At 39.9% G+C, this 27,126-nt stretch overlaps 1 protein-coding gene and 1 long non-coding RNA gene across 3 annotated transcripts in view; one reads left to right on the forward strand and one right to left on the reverse strand.

Annotated features, from left to right (window-relative positions):
- Positions 1 to 1,830: 1,830 nt before the first annotated feature.
- LOC140611582 (uncharacterized) overlaps positions 1,831 to 27,126 on the reverse strand; it is a 76,561-nt gene continuing 51,265 nt past the window's right edge. Inside the window, exon 4 of one of the 2 annotated variants that reach the window (XR_012012697.1) lies at positions 1,831 to 8,344. This is a non-coding gene — a long non-coding RNA (uncharacterized lncRNA). The remainder of the gene's footprint in view (positions 8,345 to 27,126) is intronic. The other variant, XR_012012696.1, reaches the window with a different exon arrangement.
- LOC140611572 (biorientation of chromosomes in cell division protein 1-like) lies at positions 12,331 to 13,794 on the forward strand. Its single transcript, XM_072788231.1, has one exon. The coding sequence runs from the start codon at positions 12,469 to 12,471 to the stop codon at positions 13,024 to 13,026; it is 558 nt and encodes a 185-aa protein (XP_072644332.1). The 5' UTR covers positions 12,331 to 12,468; the 3' UTR covers positions 13,027 to 13,794.

Raw genomic sequence — 27,126 nt, forward strand, 5'->3', positions numbered from 1 at the left:
TAACTTTCTATATGGTTCCTTGAAACACTGTTATCATAATAAATAGCATTTGGATATAATCAATGTTGGGGATGCTATGAGACTGTCCTCAGGAAAAGGGGAAAAAAGGATGTTGGTGCCAAAGTGGAAGGACAGCGATGAGCCTGGGTGTTCTGGTTTGAACTGCTGTGTAATAAAGTCCTTCTATTAAAAAAAAAAAAAAAAAAAAGTCCTTCTAAAATTGATACTTTAAAACAACAGCCAATTTAATTATAGCTCATAATTTGGAGGGGTTAGGAATTCAGGTAAGGCTCAGCTGAGCAGCTCTCCTATTCCACGAGACATCATCTGAGTCACTCGGGTATTCAACCGGAGCTGGAAGGTTCAGGTTAACTTCTCCTTCACATGCTCAATGCCTTGGCAAGGAGAGTTAGAAGCGTAAGCATGGACTCCTTGTCTTCACCATATGATCTTTACTGCAGGGTAACTGGGCTGCTTACATGGTGGTTCCAAGCTGCAGGATTGTTTCCTATAAAGTGGAAGTAGCTGGTCTATTCGGGCCTTGACCCCAAAACTAGTGCAGTGTCATTTCTGCTCTATTCTATGTTGCTATCATAGATGGTGCACAGAGGGAAGGAAAATAGTCCTCATTTCTCAACGAGAAGTGGATCAAAGAATTTGTGGCCACTTAACCCACCGGATTTGAAGGAAAAAAGGATAAGGAGGTTGATGGACACACATTATTACACCATTCCAAGATGCAAAAGTACCATGTCTGTGCAAGAAAGACACTATAAAAGAGACAGAGGGAAATGCACAGTGCAAAGTGAACAATAAGGTCAGTAGAGGTACTACTTACCGGGGTTCTGAAGAAGTCTCACAAGAGGTTAAATTTACAACATCATGAAAGATTACAACATCATGTAACAAGATAATGTCATACTAGGTAACACAGAACAGTACAACAGGCTCATATTTGGAAATATTGTACCATAGATATTTTATTCCTGTAAGATTACTTCTTTAAAGGCCTTCTTCAGAATAAGGAAAGAGCGCAACAGAGACAAAAGATTAATTGTTCTTATTCGGACTTCCAAATTAAGTTCATAAAGTCCACTTCCTACAAGAGTCTAAGAGTCAGGCTGTTTAGAACAAGAAGAAATTGCAGTATTAAATGAGCCTGAACTTAGTGAAATCAAAAAGAATGGAGGCTATAAAGTAGACCACAGAGTAGTAAGGATACAGATGTGATTGTTTTGGGGGACTGGTTATGCCACTTGCACAGTTACCTACTTTTTATATGTGGATACTGCAGACATGAGGCTTCTGGGCAGAGGAAAGAGTTTTTTATTACTACAACCAGATCAACAACCAGAATAACATTACAGCCTTTGTCTCCCACACCGATACCCCAGACTTCTCAATGAGAGCCACGGAATCTTTTAACTTCGGTGGTAGAGGGCACGGAATAATGGATTTTCTCCATGTATACACAGGAGAGAGGCAGCTGCCTCTATGCCCTTCCCCAAAATAGGAGGAGAAAGAAAAAAAACAAAAAAACTTCTGATCTTTTGGGGATGGAAATGATGCTGGGTTCTCACCCGAACTGTTTGGATTGTAAATAAAATCTCTCTAGGTGTCAGAAAGCCTGGAGTGTTTCAACCTAGAGAGGTCCTGGCTTCATCTCTTTTTATATATAAATTCCTAGGAGCTAACCTAGGTGCCTATCTCAGGATGTTTGGCTTTGGGGGAGATAAGAGAAGTTTTATTATCCTTTCAGATCATAGCAATTAGCTACATCATTAGAAAAATAAATGGCTACAGATCTAATACTTATGGCATGCGAAAATGTGTCCAGGGGAAGTGAAAGCCCATATTCTCCATCTTTGTATCCTTTACAAAATGCTATGTCTCAGGAGACTACAGTTTTTGCAGGAGCACTGAGGAATCTAAGGAAGTTTTATATCCCCACAATGATATAACAGTGGTTTCCTGACACATAGGACATCAATAAAAACACTTGCTAGTCTGCTGGTACCAGTGAAAGCTGGAAGGCCACGCATATTTAGAAATGGCAAGACTAGGATATATATATATGGTGCTCAAGTTGATCAGTTTTTATTGCTTTTAGCTACATGTACAAGTGACATGATCACGACAGCTTAAGTAAATAGAGGGTTATTTTTTCCCCTTTAACAAGCGGTTTGAAGATAAGTAATTTATCAACGGTCCAGACTGCTCTCAGCATCCTACTGCAGGGTTAGCGTATGGATTGCCAGTTACAAGGTGGCTACTCTACTGTCATGTATGCATTCCAATAAGCAAGAAGGAGAAAAGGCAACGGCAAAGACACACATCAGCTTTTAATTTTTTTTTTAAATCCTGGAAACAATAGCTTCTGTGAAGGCTATCCAATTTTTTCCATTTATATCTTTTTATCCCATTTATATCTTATTGCCCATCCCTAGTGAAAGGAAATCTGAAAAGGTAAATATTGATATTAATCACATTGATACCCTGAACAAAACTGGGTTTCTTTTTTTTTTTTTTTTTTTTTTAAACTGGGTTTCTTTTAGCAGGAAAATAAGAAGAAGAGCAATCAGAACAGCAATTAGCAATATTCCCCACCCCCTAGGCCTCAGTCTAAGGAAGAATGCAGAGAATGATAATCCCAGATGCCTTGGAAGTAGGCTGAACACAGAGCTTTCTGCCCCACCTGCTGTCTGAATCTGTGAAAGGAGACTTCCTCTCAGTGTGCCAGCATTGTCACAGGGTGGATGGAGTGGGGCAGGAAGGTAGGAGGGTATATTTAAGCAGGGAGAAGACCTCAGCACAATATGGCAGTCATCCAGAAGTTCATGCCTTCCTTAAATGGTACTGAGAAAGGCCATAAGGGCCAGAGGAATAAAACAGGCCCCAGTCAGGATGAGGAGATGCAGAAGACACAGACCGGTCACCAGAAGCTCTGGCAGGGACAACAAACGCCAGCACCATATTTCTGTCCAAGTTCCCCAAGCAGGTGTGACCAGATACATTAGCAGCAGATATAGTGCTTCAGAAGCCAATCCCTAAAGAGCCAAAGGAAGCTGCTGAAGAGCTGAGGCTGGTCTGTAGACCAGATGTGCTACCCTGATGGAATCGTACATATCAGGGAATGGAAAGAAAGGCCACAAACCTTGGATTGTGTGACTCTAAACCCTGAACTGAATATAATTAACTGAGATATGAAATTTTAAACTGAAAGTGACTAAATTACCTTTAATCTACAAAACCAAAATCATTTTTTCCAACATCTGAAGAAATGGTAAGATACGATAGGGTCCCGAGTTAGTTGAATTAAATCATGGAGATATAAAAAAGTTACATTTTTGCACACCTAAGTAATCTATCAATTTAAAATCTACGGTCGTAAGATAGAGTTATGAACATGGTATAAAAATTACTAAAAGTTAGAAATAAGTGACTGTTTGTTATATCTAAGTCCTTTATTCAGGGCACAAACAATGACTCCGTCTCCCATGAACAGACACAGTGCTTCATGCTGGTGGCCTGATCTCAACTACTACAGTGGAGCTACAGATGCTCTCTGGGGCTTTGTGAACCTGAGAGAGGGGGCCCTGCAAACGTGAGTGAAGTAAGACAGCTACTGCATGTTCAGTTTCCGAGTAGGGAGACTCCTGTGGAGTGTGCATCAGGCTGAGGAATTCTCAGCAGTTTGCAGTAAGTTTGGGGGCTAGACAACCTGAAGATAAATGAATAAACAATGCTCCTCAGAACTTAACTTCCCTGTCACTGGGGAATTTGTAGGAAATTCACAGAAGGAGGTGATAGAAGAGGGAGATAAGTTAATAATAGTAGTAATAACAATTACAAATATTTACAACAGCTATTATTGGCTATGAATTTCTACTCTGTTGAAAACATGAAAAATAGTAATTATCTTCAATTCTCACAACAATTCTTGCAGAATAGTTATTTTTATCCCCAATTTTGCATATAAGGAAACAGACTCGGGGAGGATCAAGACATTTTCCAAGGGTTACACAGTCACTAACAGTCAGGGTTTAAACTCAGATCAGTCAGTCTGACACCCAAGCAGGGCTTTTCTTCACTGTGCAGTGTCTACTGCACACAATCAGGGAAACAGTTTTTGGACACTTACCCAAACCCTCTTACTGTGAAAATGCGAAGAGGTTGTTAGACATAAGTGGTGGGGTTTTACTCCTCATCCCTAGATATCCCAACTCCCATTCCTGCCAAAAAGGCTGTGGCTGAAGTTTCCCCATGCTCAGTAGGTCTGAGTTCCTAAACAACAAAATCTGGGTGTGTAAGAGGAACAGGATCTTCAACAGATAGTTTTGTGGTAACAACAAAAGACTCCTGATTCCTAAAAGATGTGCAGTCTTCCTAGTGTAAACAGAGTGAAGTTTCTGAGATTCATAACCAATTACATATGCACTTGGGATTTTTCCATTACATTCTTTGAGCTACTCCCTCTTAACTTCATAACAAGTGATGTCACCCTTGGGGGGCCACCAGGGAGCATAGGGATTCCATGTGTCTTAAATCTGTATCTAGATTACAATGGTGTAACTAAGTCACATTACAGTATTTGCAAATATTCAATTCATTGTTTTCTTTGGATCACTGGAGTGCAGCTCTAAAATAATCCAAATTTCAAGTTTTGGTTTATTTCCCAGAAAGAACTCATTATGTCCAGAGTATTATGGGTCATTTTAGGAAGACAAGGGCAGATCTCATCTTACCACAAAGGAAAACCACAATTTAAAAAAACCTGTGGCTTGCATCTCCTATATCTAACTTCCTCCATTGGTCCAAATTTTTAAGGGTTCTCTGGGGCGAAAAGATAGGAGAGCTTGGACAGAAAGGAGAGAATGACAGTGTAGGAAGCTTATGTCATTAGTTGACTCAATGCAAGCAGATCCAATCTTGAGAAGTTATCTTCCAAATACTTGTCCTTTCAAATACAAATAAAATAGTGGCATTTATTGATGTTTCATCAACTAAATTTTAAAACTTTGCTGCCAGGGACACCTGGGTGGCTGAGCAGTTGGAGTGCCTGTTTTCGGCCTAGGGCATGACCCTGAGGTCCCAGGATTGAGTCCTGCATCAGGCTCCCTACAGGGAGCCTGCTTCTCCCTCTGCCTGTGTCTCTGCCTCTCTCTCTCTCTCTTTGTGTCTTTCATGAATAAATGGATAAAATCTTAAAAAAAAAAAAAAACTTTGCTGGCAGAGGGTCTTAAATGAAGTTATTTGTAACTCTGCCCACACTTAGATGTCCAATGATATGGATTTAAAATGGAATAATGTCATTTCTAGTGTTGCCCACCTGATCCTCAAAAGTGATCCTACAAAAGGAGGGAATAAGCCCAAAATGGCAGGATCAAGGCTAGGCATGAATTCACAGAGGGCGAGTCACAGGGTTCTAGGGGGAAGCACACCTGGCCTTGGTGTTAATTGGATCTGACAAATGAGGTTTGCCAGAAAGAATTTCTGGAGTAGACTAAGGCAAATTATGCTTGCTGAGCCAAGCCTCTAGCCAAGTGCTAGAGAACACAGGGTGGCTACAGGAAACAGATTCCAAGTCCCCTAGAGAAGAGAATGAAAAGAGCTGGGTGGGGCTTAGGGTAGAGTTCTAGTACAACAGGACAAAAGCCAAGTCATAAGTTATAGAAGCACCATCTGGGCGAAGTCTGTAGCTGGGTAAGCCCAAGAATGCTGGTAGGTCATTCTTGGTCATGCCCTACAGGTCATGCCACAGGCAGGAAGGGCGCTTTTAGTAGGTTGGTGAGATGATTCATGGATAGTGAGCAACAAGGCTGCCTCATTCCACAACTTCCTTGGGACAGGTGAAAGGCACCACCCCTCGGCTAACTATCCAGTGGCTGGGACTCAAAGACAATACAGTATGAATGTCTACTGGTGGTGTTCCATGCAGTGGTCCTGCGTGCCAGATAGTTAGTCTGCACACTGAAGGTCTTTAGAACTGTTAGCAAGGTGAGACAGAACAGAAGACACTGGCTGCAAATTTCTATTTTTTTGTGCTCATTTTATATTGATTTAGAGATAATTCTAGAACATCTTGCTGTAAGTTGTGCAGAGCATATTGCTGAACGTGAAGAGCTGGAGAAGCAGTTCAGTCAAAGCAAAATTTACTGGCTAGAGCAAAGGACCACAGAGTTTTGAATATCAAAGTGCTTTGACTCTGATCCCTAGATTTGTTTGTACGAGTTGCTCACATGAATATAGACATTTTTACACAAGGGAGATGAACAAGCAGCTAAGCAGTGAAGCTAAGCAGGCTGAAAATTTGAACCTAAGCACTTCCCAGCTAGTGGAGCACATTCATTTCCCTCCATTGCTGTGTCTTCAGGGTATGCCTATCCATAACTCCTATTTTTTTTATCGTGGTGTCCAAACTCACCCCTACTCAGACTTGAATGATAAACTACAATCGAAAGAATTGTAAAGATACCCCCAGAAAATAATTCTCACTCAGATATTTTTCTGGCAACTTCTTCGGTCCAGTGTCTGAGTCTATGATTGATGAAAGCTGGTTGTGATGGCACAAAGCTAGAGTTGTGATCATTCAATGTTCCTTCATCTGAGAAAATAAATCAAGAGGAACAGCATCATGCAGCAGGGAAGTGAGGTATCCTGGAGCTATTTCTGTGTCAGGGGAACAAGTCATAGTTTCCCATGGAGCCTGAGTCTCTCAACTTCATTTTCATAATCAGGTTAGCTTCTTTTCAAAGATGCTCTATGACACTCACATGGGGGAAAGCTCATGTTTCTTGGCTCAGCCTAATATGCTGACAGTGAAAGGGTTAGGAAGGCATGTCCCCTCTTTTTTTTCCCTTAGTGGATTGAAAGGCACTTTGAAAATATATTTAGTGTCTCTGAACATTTCTGGGCTCACTGCTGTAGCATTTACAGAAGCTACATGGTGATACAGAAGCCTCACTCTCAAAAGCAAGCTTGTGATGAGTGAAAATAATGATCTAAATATTCTGTCCTAACTTGGGTGAGAAGGTGAGCTGACAGTGGATCCTAGCTGCCAGAAACTTAGCTCTCCCTTCGACGTCTTCCTGTTCCTCTGTACCCTTCCAATCTATCACCTAACCCTACTAGGGTTTCCTCCTAAATATCTCTAGAATCCCTCTACTGTTTCCATCTCCATCATTAATAACCAGCCTTCATTTCTCATGGGGACACACACACACACACACGCACACACAGGGTTCACTAACCTATGCCCTCACAGTCCATTCTGCACACAGTAGCTAGAGGTATTTTTATAACATCAATCAAGTAACACCACTCTGCTGAATCGAATTCCTTTACCAGCTTCCTTTTATACTCCAAATACAACCCAAACTCCTGACCATGGCTTTCCAGCCCCTCAATTATTTGACTTCTCCATCTTTCTCTGTTTTCATTTCCAACAACTCTCCCATCATTCATAGTGCTCCAAACACACTGCCCTTCATCCTGTTTGTCTTACCTTGCACTTACTTCTTTCTCTTTCCAGAATGTACTTCCTTCTGACACTGGCTCATTTGTACTGCTCTGATAATCAGACTAAACTTCCACTCCTACAGAGTTATTCCTGACCACCAAGAGACTTTCACTCCCTGCCAAATCTGTCATATTTTGTAGATTACTAAATAATTTACCCATTTACTGTTAACCTCCAACAGACTATAGGATCCATGAGAACAAGTATCTCACCCTTGTGTCTAGTAGTAACTGGCAGGTAGTAGGTACTGAAAAAGTATTCATTAAGTGGAATGAAGTGAAATGTAGGGATGACATTTTGGCTCTAATTTCTAAATCCTGGTTGTTGAGTCATTGTTCCAGCTAACTGCCTAACCTGCTGCCCAACATGACATTATCTTGCCTTCTTCTGGTTAAAGGCACCCTAAGAAGGAGTTTAATGCATGAGTCCCATTTTGACCTATTCTACTTAGACGGAGTTCTGTTTATCTCAGTGTGTTAAGCTTATGTATGAAGCCCTGACAAAGAATACCAATGACTCTAGCCCAGTTTCACTAGCTAATAGGGGAAAAGGATGATATGATGGATTAAAGACTGTCACAAATTCATCAACATTCTTCCTGTGTATGTTAGGAAGATATATCCACTACCCTTGAATCCGATCTTCTGTGACTGCTCTGGCTGAGAGAACACATTGGGAGTAAGGCTATGCCAATATGGAGTTCAGATCTTCAGAGACCCGTAGCTTGCACTTCCTGCCTCTAGGAACACACTTTCTTAGAGTCTTGAGCCACCATGTAAGAAGTTCAGTTACTCTGTGGAGAGCTCATGTAGAGAAGTCCTGAAACTGTAAAAGAAAGAGAGGGGCCCAAATGAGCTCAGACACCAATCAATACAAGTAAGGCACCAGACATATGAATGAATCCTTCTTGGACTCTCCAAATCTAAGTAGCTACTAGGTGAATACAACTGAGTGACCCAACCAGGACTCCATGGGGCAGAAGAGAGGGCTATCTGAGTGTTGTTCAAATTCCTAATCCACAGATATTGGGCTTCATGAATGACTAATGTTTTAAGGCATCATTTTGGGTGGTTTGTTAAGTGACAAGGATAGGTGGACTGAACAAGCAAGTAGACTTTTACTCTTCCAAGAGGGCATGACTCCTTTGAAAAAGATAGTTGTAATCAGTCAACAATATGGTACAAAGAAACCATAATCAATACTTGGGAGGGAGGGCAATGGTGACTTCTCAGGTTCAGAAGCAGATTCCTGCCTATTTTCTAGGATGCAAATCTAAACCATAGCAATATCGAGACTACCTTATCAGGACAACTGGTAAGTGAAAAATGCATAATATTCAGTTAACTCTAATTCAGTTGTACTCCAGGCCTGATGAGTCTACCCAAATAATGTGTGATATGGTAATTATTGGTACACTTTATCAAATGCTGATACAGATTTAATCAAGATTTCAAGATTTCTAGGTTTATTTGAGGATGTATAGCACTCTCAGAAATGAATCCCAAAAACCATCCAGCACTCTCTACCAACCATCTATCAACCCCATTAACAGCAGGTAAGGGAGTCTATTCAGCAATTTTTCTTGGAGAGTCCAGACTTTCTTGAAATTGTTTGAATCTGATATTACTAGATTATAGTTTGTCTGTTTTAATCATTGATATATCTAACAACCAAAATAGGGACTAGGACATAGTAGAAGCTCAATAAATACTATTAGTAAAATAAATCATTGCATTAGGGAAAAAATCAAAGAGGTATTCTGAGCTGAAGTGATCAGTCTCTAAAGGTATCAGAATATCAGCACTTCCTCAGGGCCACAAGCATGCCCAAGTGCTGTTCAGAGAGATTATGACACCAAAATCTTTCATTATAAAAGCTTTACAGGGGCAGCCCAGGTGGCTCAGCAGTTTGGCACTGCCTTCAGCCCAGGGCCTGATCCTGGAGACCCGGGATTGAGTCCCACGTTGGGCTTCCTACATGGAGCCTGCTGCTCCCTCTGCCTGTGTCTCTGCCTCTCTCTCTCTCTCCCTCTCTGTGTCTCTCACGAGTAAATAGGTGGGATATTAAAAAAAAAAAAAAAGCTTTACAGTATATTTTATAATATTTAAGAAACAAAAAGGGGAATGAGGAATAACGTAACTAAAACTCATGCACTGCCACTCAGTTTAAGAGACATGTATTGCCAAAGTTGTTCAATTCATCTAGTGTGGCCCTTTTTGGATGTCTTCCCCACCGGCCCTTTTTAGATGTCTTCCCCACCCTCCCCTGCAATATAACCATTATACTTAATTTGGTGTTTAGCAATCTCTTTTTATATATATACTTCATATATATGTATTTATACATATATATACACACATGTTGTATATATGATCTCTTTATAATTATCATATTATGTGGATATGTATCTTTACGTACTAATAATATTGATTCATGTTTTAAATTGTTATCTTACTATATGAATTGTTCTGCAATTTGTCTTAGTCTATATTTAAGAGTACATCCTTATATCCTTCTAGAAGTTCTACACATATACATGGCGCACCTGATAAAGACATACCATACTCACTACTTTGTAACTTCATTTTTTTCTTTATGGTCTTTCATTCTAAAGTATTTCACAAATAAAAAAAGTCTAACAAACTCAGGTGCACATACCTCAAGAGGTAAAACACTGCAGATATACTAGAAGCCCTGCGTGTACCTTTTTTTTTTATTATTGCATTTACTTCCTTTACTCTCCCTCCTGCCTTCCTCCTACAGGCAGAATTTGGTATTTATATTTTATATCTCCCCCCAAATCTAAGATCAGTTTTTATTTTTAAAAAAGGTATCATTCTCTTCTACAGAGAAAAAGAGTACTGACATTTTGAGGGTCTGGACTTCATGCAGGTGTGTAAATTCCAGCTCCCCAAATGGAAAAGGCCCTATACCTAGGCTCAGCTCCCCTCATAGCCATTAAATCTCTCCTCTCTAGATTCCTCAAGACTTGAGATGCCCTAGGGCAGCCTGTGGGCACCACTCCCACTCGGGCTTTTCTCTTTCTCCATTTTTGACACTTGAAGCTTTCTACCGTTTATTGTGAGCACATCTATAAATTTTAACAGATGTGTATTTGACCTTATGCAGCCTTTCTAGGTGCTTATAGCAGGAGAGTTTTTCGGAACATCTAATCTGCCAAATTTCAAGAAGTAAAATTCATGAAAGTATTTCCAAAATACTTTAATTATAGTCAGCACAAGCATACAGTCATTCCCATAAGAATGCCACAATTTAAATAGCTGACAAATATTTATAAAACACTTGATAGCTTCTTAAAGAGGTATATCAAGTTCATCTAAATAACTCACTTCGTTTCAATGTTAATATTTTTATGATTTTTGTTTACATATTTTTAATTTTTTTAAATAAAGAATAACAACACATGCCTTACATGTTAAAAAAGAAAACTAACAGACTTTTCTTCTATTAGGAGAAAAACAGAGGGAAATATTTCAGAGGCAAAACATAGTTGAAGAAGAAGGAAGAAAGGGGTGAGGAGAAGGAGGAGGAAAAGGAAGAGAAGGGGAAGGAGAAGAAAAAGACAATCTCCAAAGTGGTTAGGCCAGGCTTAGTGAGAGAATATTTGTGAATTGGGTTGACTAACACAGATATGAGGAAAGGCCCAATGTCTGGAAAAGGGGAGTTTTAGTGATGATGGTATAACCAAGTAGAATTTGTAGTTGTGGAGAGTGGAAAAAGGAATTCTGCGATACCTGGAAAGTCTTGTTCTAGAACTGTACATGGCACATCAAGTAAATTATTGTTCCACCTGAAGTTCAAGTATTACAGTTATGATTGTTTTTTACTGAATGTATGAAGTGGTTTTTATTTTGCTTTGATACTTTCTATATTTGAAATTCTTCCTGGTTTACTAAGTATCCTAACTACCTTCCATTTCTCCCTTGCCCATTATCTAGCCTTCTCTGCCCTATTCTGGAGGGCTCCTGGAGGCTGATGCACTGTCACAATGGTCTCTTTTGGACCTCACTTTCAGTTGAGTTCAACCAATGAGAGGCACCAGGTTGGACTAGAGGGTAGAAAGAGAATAAGTTAATTGTTTCCTTAGCACATTCCCTGACAGATAATCATGTATTATCTGCCTCCTTCTACCTAAAGCCACCACTCCTATCAGGCAATGTTTCTATACAGTTACTATCTCCTGATTATAGTAACTTTTTCCCCTCCTAACCCCTCAGGCATCAGGTGGTCCAGCCATTAACACTGCCTATAACTTTATTAGCCTCTCCTTAAATTGTCCAACTTGATTATATCATCTAATTTGTGAAGGGAGTCCTGCATGATACAGAATAATAGTTTTAGTGTAAGATGAGACTGAAGATATAGGCAGGGAAACAATCATACTGATATGATCAGATTTTTAAAAAGGATTTCTCTGTGAGGAGGCTGAGAAGACACTAGAGAGTAGGAGGACACCCCCCCTTTTTTTTAAGATTTTATTTATTCATAGAGAGAGAGAGAAGCAGAGACACAGGCAGAGGGAGAAGCAGGCTCCATGCAGGGTGCCTGATGTGGGACTCGATCCCGGGTCTCCAGGATCAGGCCCCGGGCCGAAGGCAGCACTAAACCGCTGAGCTACCCGGGCTGCCCAGGACCCTTTTATTTATTTTTTTTTTAAGGACAAAAAAAAAAACAGCTTTTTTTTTTCCTGTATAGACGTATAGATGAATATCTGAACCATAAAAAAGATAAAAGTGGGGAGCCGGCTTCCCCTGCCGCCGCCCCCGCCCCCTCCCTGCCCTCCCCGCTCTCCCCTCCCCCCTCCGCCTCCCCTTTCTCCACCTCCCCCGCCGCCTCCTTCTTGGGCGCTTCTGCCCTCTCTACACGACTCAGGCTCTCTGCCCCTGAGCAGCCGTGTTCGGTCTCCTTTGTGGTCCCGGGGCGCAGCCATGGCGGACGGCGGCGGCGGCGGGGGCCCCGGCTCGGTGGGCGGCGGCGGAGCGGGCCAGGCCTCGGCGGGGTCGGCGACGGGCGCGGCGGGGGCCGGCGGGAGCGGCGGCCCCATCAACCCGGCCTCGCTGCCTCCCGGCGACCCGCAGCTCATCGCTCTCATCGTGGAGCAGCTCAAGAGCAGGGGCCTGTTTGACAGCTTCCGCCGGGACTGCCTGGCCGACGTGGACACCAAGCCAGCTTACCAAAACCTGAGGCAGAAGGTGGATAATTTTGTGTCAACACATCTGGACAAGCAGGAATGGAATCCTACAATGAACAAAAACCAGTTGCGAAATGGTCTGAGGCAGAGTGTGGTTCAGTCAGGGATGTTGGAAGCTGGAGTGGACAGAATCATTTCTCAAGTGGTGGATCCCAAACTAAACCACATCTTTAGACCACAGATAGAAAGAGCAATTCATGAGTTCCTGGCGGCCAAGAAAAAAGAAGCTGTGCCAGCGCCCCCTCCAGAGCCTGAGAGCCAGGACCCCCCAGCTCCATCCCAGGATGCTTCCTAAGAGTATGTCTGACACCTTTTGGAAGCTCCATTGAATTAACCGCGAAGAAATGGATTCGGTTACTTAAGAGTACAACTTCAGAATGAAGACAGGCCGAGGTCATCACTGATTTCAGCATGCAGCCCTGACTGTGGGCAGTGTCCAGATTGAACAGGCAGTAGCAGAGTTGACCATGTGTGCTCCCTCATTGTGCTGTCATCTGGTCAGCCTGTCAAAGGGGATGACACCCAGTAGACACTACAGAGGTATAAAGAAACACTACATCAGTCTGGGTTGTCCTGAATCAAACCTTTATACTTGAACTTGAAGACTGTGTGGATTTTAGGGTTTTTGTGTTTGGGTATCCCTAGAGGGGCTGTAGCTATAGTGAAGGAACATAATCAGTTCCAAAGATGCAATTTCAAAGAATGACAGTGAAGGATAGCATGGAGTAGGTATTAGTGCTTATTTGTCAACTAGAATGTTTAAGCCATTAGCACCAAATAGCTCTAAAGTTGACGTGACCCTCTTGTACATGAATCTTGTAGCTTCGGCTTCTTTTCCTCTGTAAGAGGTGACGACACATGGGACCCTAGAATGTGAGGAAGTGCAGACACCAGGTATAAGGAAAAACATGTGCAGGCTCTCTGTCCAGGGCTGCTTCCTATCCTGCAAGGGCTTATGAATCTTGGGTGTGTTTATTTTATTCTCATGTTTATGTTTTTTAGAAAAGTTGAATGATCAATAAATGGCTTAAGTTTTGTAAAAAAAAAAAAAAAAAAGATAAAAGTGACATTAAAGACGACGTGTATGCAAATGTTTCATGGTCTAACATAGAACTGTAAGACCCATGAAGAAGTCCTAGTAACAGAGAGAATGTCAACAAAGCTTAGAATGCTTGAATCCGTTTACTGCTTTTCTTCTTACTGTTGTAGTAGTGTTTGAACTTCTTAAGCTAAGAAATTGAATTTCCTAAGCTAACCTCATACAGATACAATTAGATAACACATCAGCATAAATAACCAGAAAAAGACTCAAAGACTGACAGAACAAACTCCACAAATGAAAGTAGAAAGGAGGCTATACTGAAGAAGGTATTAAGAGCAGAGACATGGTTTGGGAGCTTAACAGACTCTCTGCAGTCAGGAGGAAGCCGGTGGCATAGAGAAGGGTAAGAAACAGATTGTCACACTGGCAAGCCCACAAGGAAAAGGTGGATCCCCCCTAACATTTGATTTTGAAAGCAAGAGAGGCTGAATTTCATGAGTTCTTACAACCAGCAGGACTTAAACCCCAGAATTTTAAAAATTAGTGGTTCAACTCTGGAAGAGCCCAGAGCATGTTAGGAAGCTGAGTCCCTGCCCTAAAGAAACAGCAGACAAACAGCCCATGCAGATATAGCACAGAAGCAGCAGTTTTGAAACTGGGCATAGAGGAGGGAGAGCTCTGTACTCATCTAAGAGTATGAGATTACAAAGAGAGCCCTCCAGGAATAAAGGATCTGGCAGGTGCCATTTTATTGTCATCTGCTCCAGCATAAACATATGGTCACCTGTAGGAACCAGGGCAGCACTGAAACCTGCTATTTAACTTGGTTACACCAAGCCTCCCGTCTCCCCACTTCCTCCAACCCACCCTTTCCAGTCAGTTTGCCTCAGTCCCTGTGCTGCAGGGCCCCTCCACAGGAGACAGATGCAAACCTTGTGGACACCACGACTCTGACCCTTGTGTTTTGTGGGATGTTGGTTCCAGGGGCAGAAGCATGTCTCATTTTGCAAGCAGACCAGCATGCACAATGTTAAAATGCGTTCCACCCTGGCTAGGGCCACACACTGCCCACAACAGGCAAAGAGGACCTCTGCAGGTGACTGAACTGGAGGAAAAAGCAGCCAGGATACACAGAACATAGGCAACACACACATACACTCCCTGAAGCACCAGATCATGGGGAACAGAGGACACTGCACTACAGAACTCCTTCATAAGGCCATTATTTGCAAGGGCAGGAAGAGTAGCTGACTATCCTAAAACAGAAAAAGATACAGAGAGTCAAACAAAATGAGAAGATAGAGGAATATGGCCCAAATGAAAGAACAGGACAAAACTACAGCAAGAGACCTAAGCAAAATAGATACAAGTATCATGCCTTATAGAGAATTTAAAGTAATGATCATGGGGGATCCCTGGGTGGCTCAGCGGTTTGGTGCCTGCCTTCACCCCAGGGCATGATCCTGGAGTCCTGGGATCGAGTCCTGCGTCGGGCTCCCTGCGTGGCGCCTGCTTTTCCCTTTGCCTGTGTCTCTGCCTCTCTCTCTCTCTCTCTCTCTCTGTCTCTCATGAATAAACAAATTTAAAAAATCTTAAAGATACTCACTGGACTTGAGAAAAAACTGGAGGACAACAATGAGATCCTTAACAGAGATTAAAAAAAAAAAAAGAAGAACCAATCAGAGATGCTGAACACAATAAATGAAATAAAAAATACACTTGATAGAATACATAACAGGCTAGAGGAGCAGAGGAATGAATTAATGACCACGAAGACAAAGTAATGAAAAGGAATCAAGATGAGCAAGTAAGAGAAAAAAATTATGCAAACTGAGAATAAATTTGGAGAACTCAGCAACTCCAACAAGCATTATAACATTTAAATTATAGGGATCCCAGAATAAGAAAAAAATGAAAAGGGAGCAAAAAATTTAGTTGAAGAAATAGTAGCTGATAATTTCCCTAATCTGGGAAAGGAAACAGGTATCCATATTCAGGAGATACAGAGAACCCTCAACAAAATCAAACCAAGGAGGTCCACGCTAAGACACAGTAATTAAAATGGCAAAAGGCAATGATAAAGAAAAAAATTTTTAAAGCAGTAGGAGAAAAGATGACAAGTATATACAAGGGAAATACTAGAAATCTATCAGGGGTTTTCTCAGCAGAAACTTTGCAGGCTAGAAGACAGGGGCATGATATATTCAAAGTGCTAAAAGGGCAAAATATGCCTCTATCCAGCAAGGCTATTACTCAGAATGCAAGGAGAGAGAATTTCTCAAACAAAAACTAAAGGAATTCATGACCACTAAACCAGCCCTGACAGAAATATCAAAGGGGATTCTTTGAGAAGACAGACAGTGAGAATGTGCAAAGTAGGAATCACAAAAGCAATAAGAAAAAAAAAAAGTGTATCTATAAAAATTAGTCAAGGGATTCACAAAATAGAAGAATGTAAAATATGACATCATATACCTAACATATGGGAGGAGAGGAGCGAAGAGTGGTTGAAACTTAAAGCACCATCAAATTAACATAGACTGCTATATGCGGAAGATGTTAAACCTAATGGTAAGCACAAATCAAAATCCAGTAATATATACGCAAAAAATAAAGAGAAAGGAATACATCACTAAAGACAGCCAGCAAACCATTAGAGAGCAAGAGAAGATTAAAGAAAAATTACAAAGACAACCAAAAAACAAGTAACAAAATGGCAATAAATACATATTTACTAATACTTACCTTTAATGTAAATGGACGAAGTGGACGAAGTGCTCCATCAGAAGACAGAGGGTGACAGAGTAGATTTAAAAAAAAAAAAAAACAAGACCTATTTATATGTTGCCTACAAGAGACTCATTTCAGACTCATTTCAAAGACATCTGCAGATAAAAGTGAGGGGATAGAGAAACAATTATCACGCAAACGGATGTCAAAAGAGCCAGGGCAGCAATACTTTTATCAGACAAAACAGACTTTAAAACAAAGACTATAACAAAAAACAAAGAAGGACACCAATAATAAAGAGGACAATCCAACAAGGAAATATAATAATTACTTTTTCCCCCCAAGATTTTATTTTTAAATAGTCTCTACATACAACATGGGGCTTGAACCCACAACTCTGAGATCCAGAGTCACATGCTCCACTGACTTAGCCAGCCAGGCAGCCCTTAATTTTTCTTTTTTTTTTTTTTTTTATATATATTAAGTAATCTCTATGACTCTGAGATCAAAAGTTGCATGAAGGGATCCCTGGGTGGCTCAGCGGTTTGGCGCCTGCCTTTGGCCCAGGGCATGATCCTGGAATCCCAGGATAGAGTCCCACATTGGGCTTCCTGCATGGGGCCTGCTTCTCCCTCTGCCCGTGTCCCTGCCTCTCTCTCTCTCTCTCTCTCTCTCTCTGTGTGTGTGTGTGTGTCTCATGAATAAATAAATAAAATCTTAAAAAATAAAAAGTTGCATGAAGAAATAACAATTGTAAATATTTATGCACCCAACTAAATATAGTAGTTAATAGCAAACATTAAGGAACTAATCAATAGTAATACAGTAACAGTAAGCGACTTCAACATTCTACTTACATCATTGGACACATCATCCAAACAGAAAATCAAAAAGGAAACAGTGGCTTTGAATAACATACTAGACCAGATGGATTTAACAGAACAATGCAGAACATTCTATCCTAAAAGAGCAGAATACACATTCTTTACAAATGCAAATGGAGCATACTCCAGAAGAGATCACATACTAGGCCACAAGACAAATCTCAACAAATTCAGTCATATCATGCATTTTTATGACCATAATACTATGAAACTAAAAATCACTCACAAGAAAAAAATCTGGAAAGACCACAAATATATAGAGGTTAAATAATATGCTACTAAACAGGGATGTCTGGGTGGCTCAGCAGTTAAAAGTGTCTGCCTTTGGCCCAGAGCATGATCCTGGAGTCTTAGTATCGAGTCCCACATCAGGCGTCTGGCATGGAGTCTGCTTCTCTCTTTGCCTATGTCTCTGCCTCTCTCTGTTTCTCATGAGTAAATAAATAAAATCTTTTATTTTTTTATTTTTTTTATTTTTTTAATTTATTTATGATAGTCACAGAGAGAGAGAGAGAGAGAGAGAGAGAGGCAGAGACACAGGCAGAGGGAGAAGCAGGCTCCATGCACCGGGAGCCTGATGTGGGATTCGATCCTGGGTCTCCAGGATCGCGCCCTGAGCCAAAGGCAGGCGCCAAACCGCTGCGCCACCCAGGGATCCCTAAATAAAATCTTTTAAAATAAATAAATAAATAAATAAATAAATAAATAAATAAATAAATAAATAAAATAGAATGCTATTGAACAATGAATGGATCAACAAAGAAATCAAAAAAAGAAATAAAAAAGTACATGGAAACAAACAGAAAAGAAAACACAATGGTCCAAAACCTCTGGGATGCAGCAAAAACGATTCTAAGAGGGAAGTTCAGAGCAATATAGGCCTACTTCAGGGACCAAGAAAAATCTCAAATAGACAATCTAACCTTACACCTATAGGAGCTACAAAAAGATTAGCAAACAAAGCCTAAAACCAGGAGAAGGAAGGAAATAATAAAGATTAGAGCAGAAATGAATGATACAGAAACTAAGAAAACAAGAACATATCAATGAATCCAGGAATTGGCTCTTTGAAAACATCAACAAAATCGATAAACTTCTAGCAAGACTTGCCTAAAAAGAGAGAGAACTTGGACAAAATCACATATGAAGAAGGAGAAATAACCAACACAACAGAAATACAAACAATTTTAAGAGAATATTATAAAAATTATATGCCAATAAATTGGACAACATAGAAGAAATGGGTAAACTTCTAAAAACACATAACCTACCAAAACTGAAGCAGGAAGAAACAGAAAACTTGAACAAACTGATTACCAGCAATGAAATTGAATCAGTAAAAAAACAAAACAAAACAAAACAAAAAAAACCTCCAAACTAACAAAAGTCTAGGATGAGACAGCTTCATAGGTGAATTCTACCAAAAATTTAAAGAAGAGTTCACATCTGTTCTTCTCAAACTATCCCAACAAACAGAAGAGGGAGGAAAATTTCCAAATTCACTTGATGAAGCCAGCATTACCCTGATACCAAAACCAGATAAAGACACCACAGAAAGAGAACTATGGTCTAATATCTCTGATAAACACAGATGTAAAATCCTCGACAAAATAATAGCAAACTAAATCCAACAATACATTAAAAAAATCTTTCACCATGATCACCTTTCACCCTTCCTGGGATGCAAAGGTGGTTCAATATTCATAAATCAATGTGACAAATTACATCAATAAAAGGATTAAAAGTATATGATCATTTCAGCAGATGTAGAAAAGCATCTGACAAGGTACAAGATTTATTCATTAAAAAGACTCTCAACAAAGTAGGGTTAGAGGAAACATACCTCAACATAATAAAGTCCTCAAGTGAAAAACCCACAGCAAACATTCTTAATGATGAAAAACCATTTTCCCTAAGGTCAAGAACAAAACAAGGATGTGCACTCTAAACACTTTTATTTAACATAGTACTAGAAGTCCTAGCCACAACAGTTAGATGACAAGAAGAAATAAAAGGCATCCAAATTGGTAAGAAAGAAGCAAAACATTTACTTGCAGATGACATGACTCTCTATATTGAAAATCCTGAAGACTCCGCCAAAAACTACTAGAACTGACATATGAGGAGTTCAGTAAAGTTACAGGATACAAAATCAATGTACAGAAATCTGGTGCATTTCTAAACACTAATAATGAACAGCAGAAAGAGAAATTAAGAAAATATTCCCATTTACAATTCTACCAAAAATAATAAAATAACCTAGGAATAAACCTAACTCAAAGAGGTGAAAGACCTGTACTCTGAAAACTATAAAACATTGATGGAAGAATTTGAAAATGAAACAAAAAAATGGCAAACCATTCCATGCTCACAGATTGGAAGAACAAATATTGTTAAAATATATACCCAAAGCAATCTATAGACTTAATGCAATTCCTATCAAAATACTGCCAGCATTTTTCACAGATCTAGAACTAATAATCCTAAAATTTGTATGGAATCACAAAAGATCCTTGAAAAAGCAAAGCAAAGCTGGAGGCATCACAATTCTGGGCTTCAAGTTATATTATAAAGCTGTAGTGATCAAAACAGTATGTTACTGGCACAAAGTAGACACATCAATGGAACAGAATAGAAAACTCAGATATAAACCCACTTAATATGGTTATATGGTCAATTAATCTTTGACAAAGAAGTAAAGAATATGCAATGGGAAAAAGACCGTCTCTTCAACAAGTGTTGAAGAAAACTGTGTTTTCCTTCTTCAACACTTCATCCAGTGTTGGGAAAACTGGATGGTAACATGCAAAAAAACAAAACTGGACCACTTTCTTACAACACACAGAACTAAACTCCAGGGGATCCCTGAGTGGCTCAGTGGGTTAGCCCCTGCCTTTGGCCCAGGGCGTGATCCTGGAGTCTCGGGATCAAGTCCCACATCGGGCTCCCTGCATGGAGCCTGCTTCTCCCTCTGCCTGTGTCTCTGTCTCTCACACATCTCTCTGTTTCTGATGAATAAATAAAATCTTAAAAAAAAAAAAAAAAAGAACTAAACTTCAAATGGATCAAGAACCTAAATATGAGACCTGAAACCATAAAGGTCCTAAAAGAGAGCTCAGACAGTAATGTTTCTGACAGTGGCTGCAGCAACATTTTTCCTGGTATGCCTCTTAAAGCAAAGGAAACAAAAGCCAAAATAAACTATTGGGACTACATCAAAATGAAAAGTTTCTGCACAACAAAGGAAATGATCCCAAAAACTAAATGGCAATTAAGAGAAGATACTGCAAATGACATATCCAATTAAGAGCTAGTATTCAAAATATATATTGCACTGACACAACTAAACACCAAAAAAACAAACCCCCCAATCTAAAAATGGGCAGAGGACCGGAATAGACATTTCCCCAAAGAAGACATCCAGATGGCTTACAGACCCATGAAAAGATGTTCAACATCACTTATTAAGGAAAAACAAATCAAAACTACAATGAGATATCACCTCACACTTGCACTACTGATGGGAATACAAACTGGTCTCTGGAAAACAGTATGGAGTTTCCTCAAAAAGTTACAAATAGAACTATCCTACAATCCAGTAATTGCACTACTGGGTATTAACTGCAAAAATACGAAAACACAAAATCAAATCAACATGCAGCCCTATGTTTATAGCACCATTATTTACAATAGGCAGATTATGGAAGCAGCACAAGTGTCCACTGACAGATGAATGGATAAAGAAGATCTGATACACACACACACACACACACACACACACACACACACACTGAAACATTACTCAGCCATAAAAAATAACGCAATCCTGCCATTTGTGACATTATGGATGGAGGTAGACAGTATGATGCTAAGCATAATAACTTAATCAGAGAAAGACAAATATCACATGATTTCACTAATCTGTGGAATTTAAGAAACAAAACAAATAAGCAAGGGGGAAAAAAAAGAGAGGGAGACAAACCAAGAAATGGACTCTTAGCTCTAGCGAACAAACTGATGATTACCAGAAGGGAGATGGGTGAGGAGATGGGTGCAAGAGGTGAAGGAGAGCAAGAATACCTTCATGATGAACACTAAATAACGAATGTATAGGATTGTTGAGTCGCTATATTGTACACCTGAAACTAATATAACACCGTATGTTAACAATACTGGAATTAAAATAAAAAATTTAATAAAATTTTTTTCACGATTTCTCTGTCTGTAATTAAAAAAAACAAGAATAAGGAAGGCAGAATGTCTGTGGGTAGACTGATTAGCAAACTTTATCAATTCTCCAAGAAACACTAGTAGTAATAGATTAGATGAGGAGATAATGAAGATTAGTCCTAGGTTTCCAGGTTGCATAACCAGGTAATACAGTGGCTGTAAGATGGAGGATGTTGGAAAGAGCCAGGTCCTCCAAGTCCATTCAAGCAACCACAAGGAGAAGTTCCTTTAGTCTGATTCAGAACGTTTAGTATGAGAATTATTTGGGACATCTACGATGAGGGCAGGTACCCAGCTGGAGACAGGATCTGGTGCTTGGAAGAGAGGGTTTGGAAATGTAGATTTGTGAGACATGAATCCGATAACCTAAGGACAGAGTAAAGAATAAAAAGGGAGGAGAGCGAGGAATGAGATTTCAGGAATCCTGTATTTAATGACTGATTGAAGGCAAAGTATGCAAATGAAACTGAGAAGGAACAGCCAATGAGAAAGGAGGAACTCCAGCTATTGAATTAAGTCTGTGTATATAAAAATATCTGAATGATAAAGCATTTTCCCAACACCCAGACTCATCTCACCTGGTGATGACAGCCTAGGGTTGCAAAGTTAGGTTTCTCTCCAACCATAGAAGGCACAGTGTAGCTAGGGCAGCGCTTAGGAATAGTGGTGCAGAGTCAGGTAACCCAGATCTGCATCCTAGCCTCCCTTGCCATTATGACCTCAGGCAAATTGCTTAATCAGTCTCATCAGTAAAATGGGGATAAACAATTATTTCTATCTTAAAGTTTTGTGAAAACTAGACAAAGTAATGTATTCAAAATCTATAGCACGGTAGCTGACACATGGTGTTAGGCATCATATTTTTTCATGAAAACATTAAACAATTACACTAGGAAAGCAAAACAAAATAAAAAATAGAAGAAAGATGGTAAAAACTCAGTAACAAAAGGCCCGGATGCATATTAGTCAGTAGGTTAGAGGGACTGGGGACTGAGGGAACAGTGCAATAACACCAATAGCAGCCCTAACCCTCAGGACCAACAGTTTTCCCACCAGCTTCAATGCCCTCTCCAGTGCTCTTGAACAAAAAAAAAAAAAAAAAAAGGCAGTGAAGTGCCCAAAAAGACAAGGTGAGGAAATGGAAGGAGAAAGCTAGGCCTTCCACAAACTGCATAATTGATTTCAAATGACTGAGAACACTGTATACTTTTTCTCCCACATCATTTTCCTTCACGATGAGCAAAAAAAACTCACAAATGCATTTCTGCAATTCAGTGACAATGACTATATGTGGCTTATACTGACGTTTCTGATTCAGAAATTTTAGAGACCCACAAAATCATTACATTTTGTGAAGAGTCTGTTCTGTCATGGTTTGCCTAGGACTTCCCTGGTTTTAGAACTCAAAGTCCTATGTGCCGAGAAATCTTTCACTTTTGGAAAAATCAGAATGGTTGGTCACCTACTGATATTTCCTTCTAATACTGGAAAAGAAGAGTCGTCCCAGTTTGGCAGCAGAGGATATAAAGGGCCTGCTGTTTGTGTGGAGAGAGGAGTAGATCCCTATAGGGTATAACTCAAAGGGTTGTCAAAATCCTTTTCCTCCAAACCAAACTGTTCCTGACCCTCACCCCTTTTTCTGCTCCCATTCCACTGACTGAGACTGCCTCAAATTCTGAACTGGCCAACTCTTGGGTTGGGGCTACCTTAAGCTTCCTTGCAATGCTAATGTGGTTTGGGAAGTAAGAAAGTTCTTATCTGGAACTAACATTTTACCTGAATATATCAGATTAGTCAACCCCCTGGAAGACTATGGTGGAAATTAATGGAAATCATGTAAATGTTGATGGAGTATGGAGCAGGTCAAGAAAGATTTAGATGATGGAAGAGATCTGACATGTATTGGTTTAGATAAGGTAAAACTGCAGAAACTTCTAGACAAGAATTTCTAAAGTTTTCCTTGAAGTACTTGTTCTAAGTTTCTTTGTATTGAAGTGTTCCATGGCAAATTAATTTTGGAAAATTGCACATGCTCTCTCTCCTCTCTTTACAGACTCAACATGAGAAAGCACATTAAGAGCTCTGAGAGGTCCAGCATCAAAGAATCCTTTTAAATTGTAACTCAGCATGGGGTACCTAGGTGGCTCAGTTGGCTGGGTGTCTGCCTTTGGGATTGGGTCATGATCTCAGGGTCCCAGAATGAAGTCCCTGGTGGGGCTCAGCAGGGAGCCTGCTTCTCCCTTTGCCCCTCCCCCTTGGCTCATGCTCTATCCCTCACTTTTTCTCTCTCCCAAATAAATAAATAAAATCTTTAAAGATAGTGACGGGCACTAAGGAGGGCACTTGATGGGATGAGCACTGGGTGTTATACTATATATTGGCAAATTGAACTTAAGTAAAATATATATTTTTTAATCTTTAAAAATAAATAATTTTTAACTCAGCATTTCCCCATTTTATCATTCAACCCTCTGGATTGTACCATTCAGATATAATGTGCCACAGGACATTTGGCGGGGGGGAAATGCTGTAATTTTTGAAGAGGAAAAAAATTTCTTCCTTAGCCTATTTGGGGTAAAGGTGTTAAAGGAAAAAAATGATAAACCAGACAGCTAGTGGCTCAGTTGTTTAAGCATCAGACTTTTGATCTCAGCTCAGGTCTTGATCTCAGCATAATGAGTTCAAACTCCAGGAGCCCAATGAACTTTTTTCATGTACTTTACAATATGATGAGGCACATATTCATTCATTCATTCACTGCACAAATACTTATGATTTCTCAATATTTATGATCATCCACTGTGGCAGGCAGAGTTCTAGATACTGGATATAAGCAAGAGTAGAGAAAACCCAGCTCTCACGGAGGCATCATTCTAGTGTAAGAATATAACATTGAACATGAGCTTTTAGCACATCTTGAAACACGTTTGTAAAATAAACCTCCAGACCATGATGTGAGTTAAGAGCTACCAGTATTTGCTAACTCTTGACCTCATGGACTTGGATCTGAATCCCCAGCTCTGTAAACCTTTCCTTCAACTCTCTTCTCTTTGTATTTGAATCTCAGCTTTCCTCCAAGGGATCATCATTCTGGATGTCTGCATGTTGAGGTAGTTTTAGCAGAACAATCAGAGCTAGCTCTTGACTGATAGTCCCTACCTCTGACATTTCAGATGGAGGAGTCCTGGACGGTCACATGGTCAGGTGGTGGTGAGGTGGTGGTGCTGAAGGAGGTATTCACAAAGAATGGGTCTGACACAGCAGCAACAGTGAAGGATAGCACTGGGAGCAGCACATAGTGCGGATTTAATAAACATTATCAGTGTTATTTGCTACTTTCAATGAAACAAAAACATCAAATTGTCAATTTAGGGGTTGGCTCAGGTGCAAAGGATGAGGGGATGTTGACACACGAGGGTGGGTGGAGGAGTGAGCGGGGGACAGACAGAAGCTGTACGTGCTTGCCCAACAACCAAGAATGGTCTCCCAGCTTCACAATTTACTGATTTTACCACTCTAAGAACAAAACTTCTCGTATGTAAAACAGACATGATAATAGCACCTAACTCACAGCATTGTTATAAAGATTAACATAAATATGTATAAAACTCTAAGTACAGTATCCTGGCATACAGTAAGAACTCCGTAAATATTAGCTATAATTATTTTTTAAGTCATAAGTTATGTTGAAGAGGGAGAGTGCTGTAGTTGTAACTTGGCTAAAAGTACAAGCAGCACTAAGTGACGGCAGATGACTCCCAATGTTGTTATTGCCTGCCACTGGTAAAGGAATTTGTGGTCCAGTACACTGCTTACCTAATGACCTCACATCCTTCATATAAGAAGTTCAAAGTGCAACCCTTACTTGGTTAAAATTAATCTGCGAATTCTTTAAATGAATCTTTAAGTTTTTTACTGTGGTAAAATACACATAAAATGGTACCATCTTAACCGTTTTTTAAAAAAAAGATTTTATTTATTTATTCATGGGGCGGTGGGGGGAGGGCAGAGACACAGGCAGAGGGAGAAGCAGGCTCCATGCAGGGAGCCTGACATGGGACTCAATCCCGGGTCTCCGGGATCACACCCTGGGCTGAAGGTGGCGCTAAACCACTGAGCCACCTAAGCTGCCCCATCTTAACCATTTTTAACAGTATAATTCACTGGTATTAAGTACTATAAGACTAATACTTTCATATTGCTATGCAACCATCACCATTATCACCTCCAACTCTTTTAATCTTGCAAAAATGAAACTCAACTCCCATTAAACAAATCTTCCAATGCTTTATCCCTCCAGGCCCTGACAACTACCATTCTTTCTGGTTCTATGACTATTACTGTTCTAGGTACCTCATATAAGTGGATTCAAATGGTATTTGTCTTTTTTTTGACTGCCTTATTTCACTTAGCATGTCTTCATCATTCATATTATAGCACATGTCAGAATTTCCTTCCTTTTTAAGGCTGAATAATATTCCATTGTATGTATAGTCCACATTTTGCTTATTATTCATCTGTCAATGGACACTTGGGTTTCTTCCATGTTTTAGTTATTGTGAATAATGGCTCTAGGAACATGGGTATACAAATGTCTTGAGATCCCACTCACAATTATTTTTGGTATATACCCAGATGGGGAATTGCTGCATAGTATGGCAATTCTATTTTTAATTTTTTGAGGAACCACCCTGCTGCTTTCAAGTGACTGCATTATTTTACATTCCCACTAACAGTATGCAAGGGTTCCAATTTCTCCACATTCTCAGCAACAATGTTATTTTCTGGTTTTGTTTTGTTTTTTATACGAGCCATCCAGTAAATGGGTGTGAGGTGATATCTTACTGTAGTCTTGATTTGCATTTCCCTGTTGATTAGTAATGTCGAGCATCTTCTCATATACTTGTTGACTACTCACATATCTTTTTTGGAGACATGTCTATTGAAGTCTTTTGTCCATTTTTTAATCTGGTTGTTTTTTGTTGCTGTTATTAAGCTTTAGGAGTTCTCTGTATTTTCTAGATATTAATCCCTTATCAGATACATGATTTGGAAATATTTTGTTCCATTCTGCAGGTTGCTTTCCACTGCTGACTGTGTTCAATGATGCACAAACATTTTTAATTTTCTCAAAGTCAAATCTATTTTTTCTTTTGTTACATGTACCTCTGATGTCGTATCCAAGATATCACTGACAAATCCAGTGTCATTCAGCTTTTCCCCCATGTTTTCTTCTAAGAGTTTTATAGTTTTAATATTTATGTTTAGACTTTTGGTCCATGTAAAATTAATTTCTGTATATGCAGTAAGGCAATGGTCTGAGATCATTATTTTGAAGATTTTTTTAATTAGAGAGAGAAAGAGAGTGCACAAGGGGGGGGGCAAAGGGGGGCAAAGTGAGAGGGAGAAGCAGACTCCCCACTGAGCCGGAAACCTGACATAGGGGTTGATCCCAGGACCTCAAGATTGTAACCTGAGCCAAAGGCAGATGCTTAACTTACTGAGCCAC

The sequence above is a fragment of the Canis lupus genome, chromosome 2 (assembly GCF_048164855.1).
Source record: "Canis lupus baileyi chromosome 2, mCanLup2.hap1, whole genome shotgun sequence".
Taxonomy (NCBI): Eukaryota; Metazoa; Chordata; class Mammalia; order Carnivora; family Canidae; genus Canis; species Canis lupus.

Excerpts from the sequence above, each read along its gene's own strand:
- LOC140611572 (XM_072788231.1), top strand. The coding sequence starts at position 12,469 with ATGGCGGACGGCGGCGGCGGCGGGGGCCCCGGCTCGGTGGGCGGCGGC.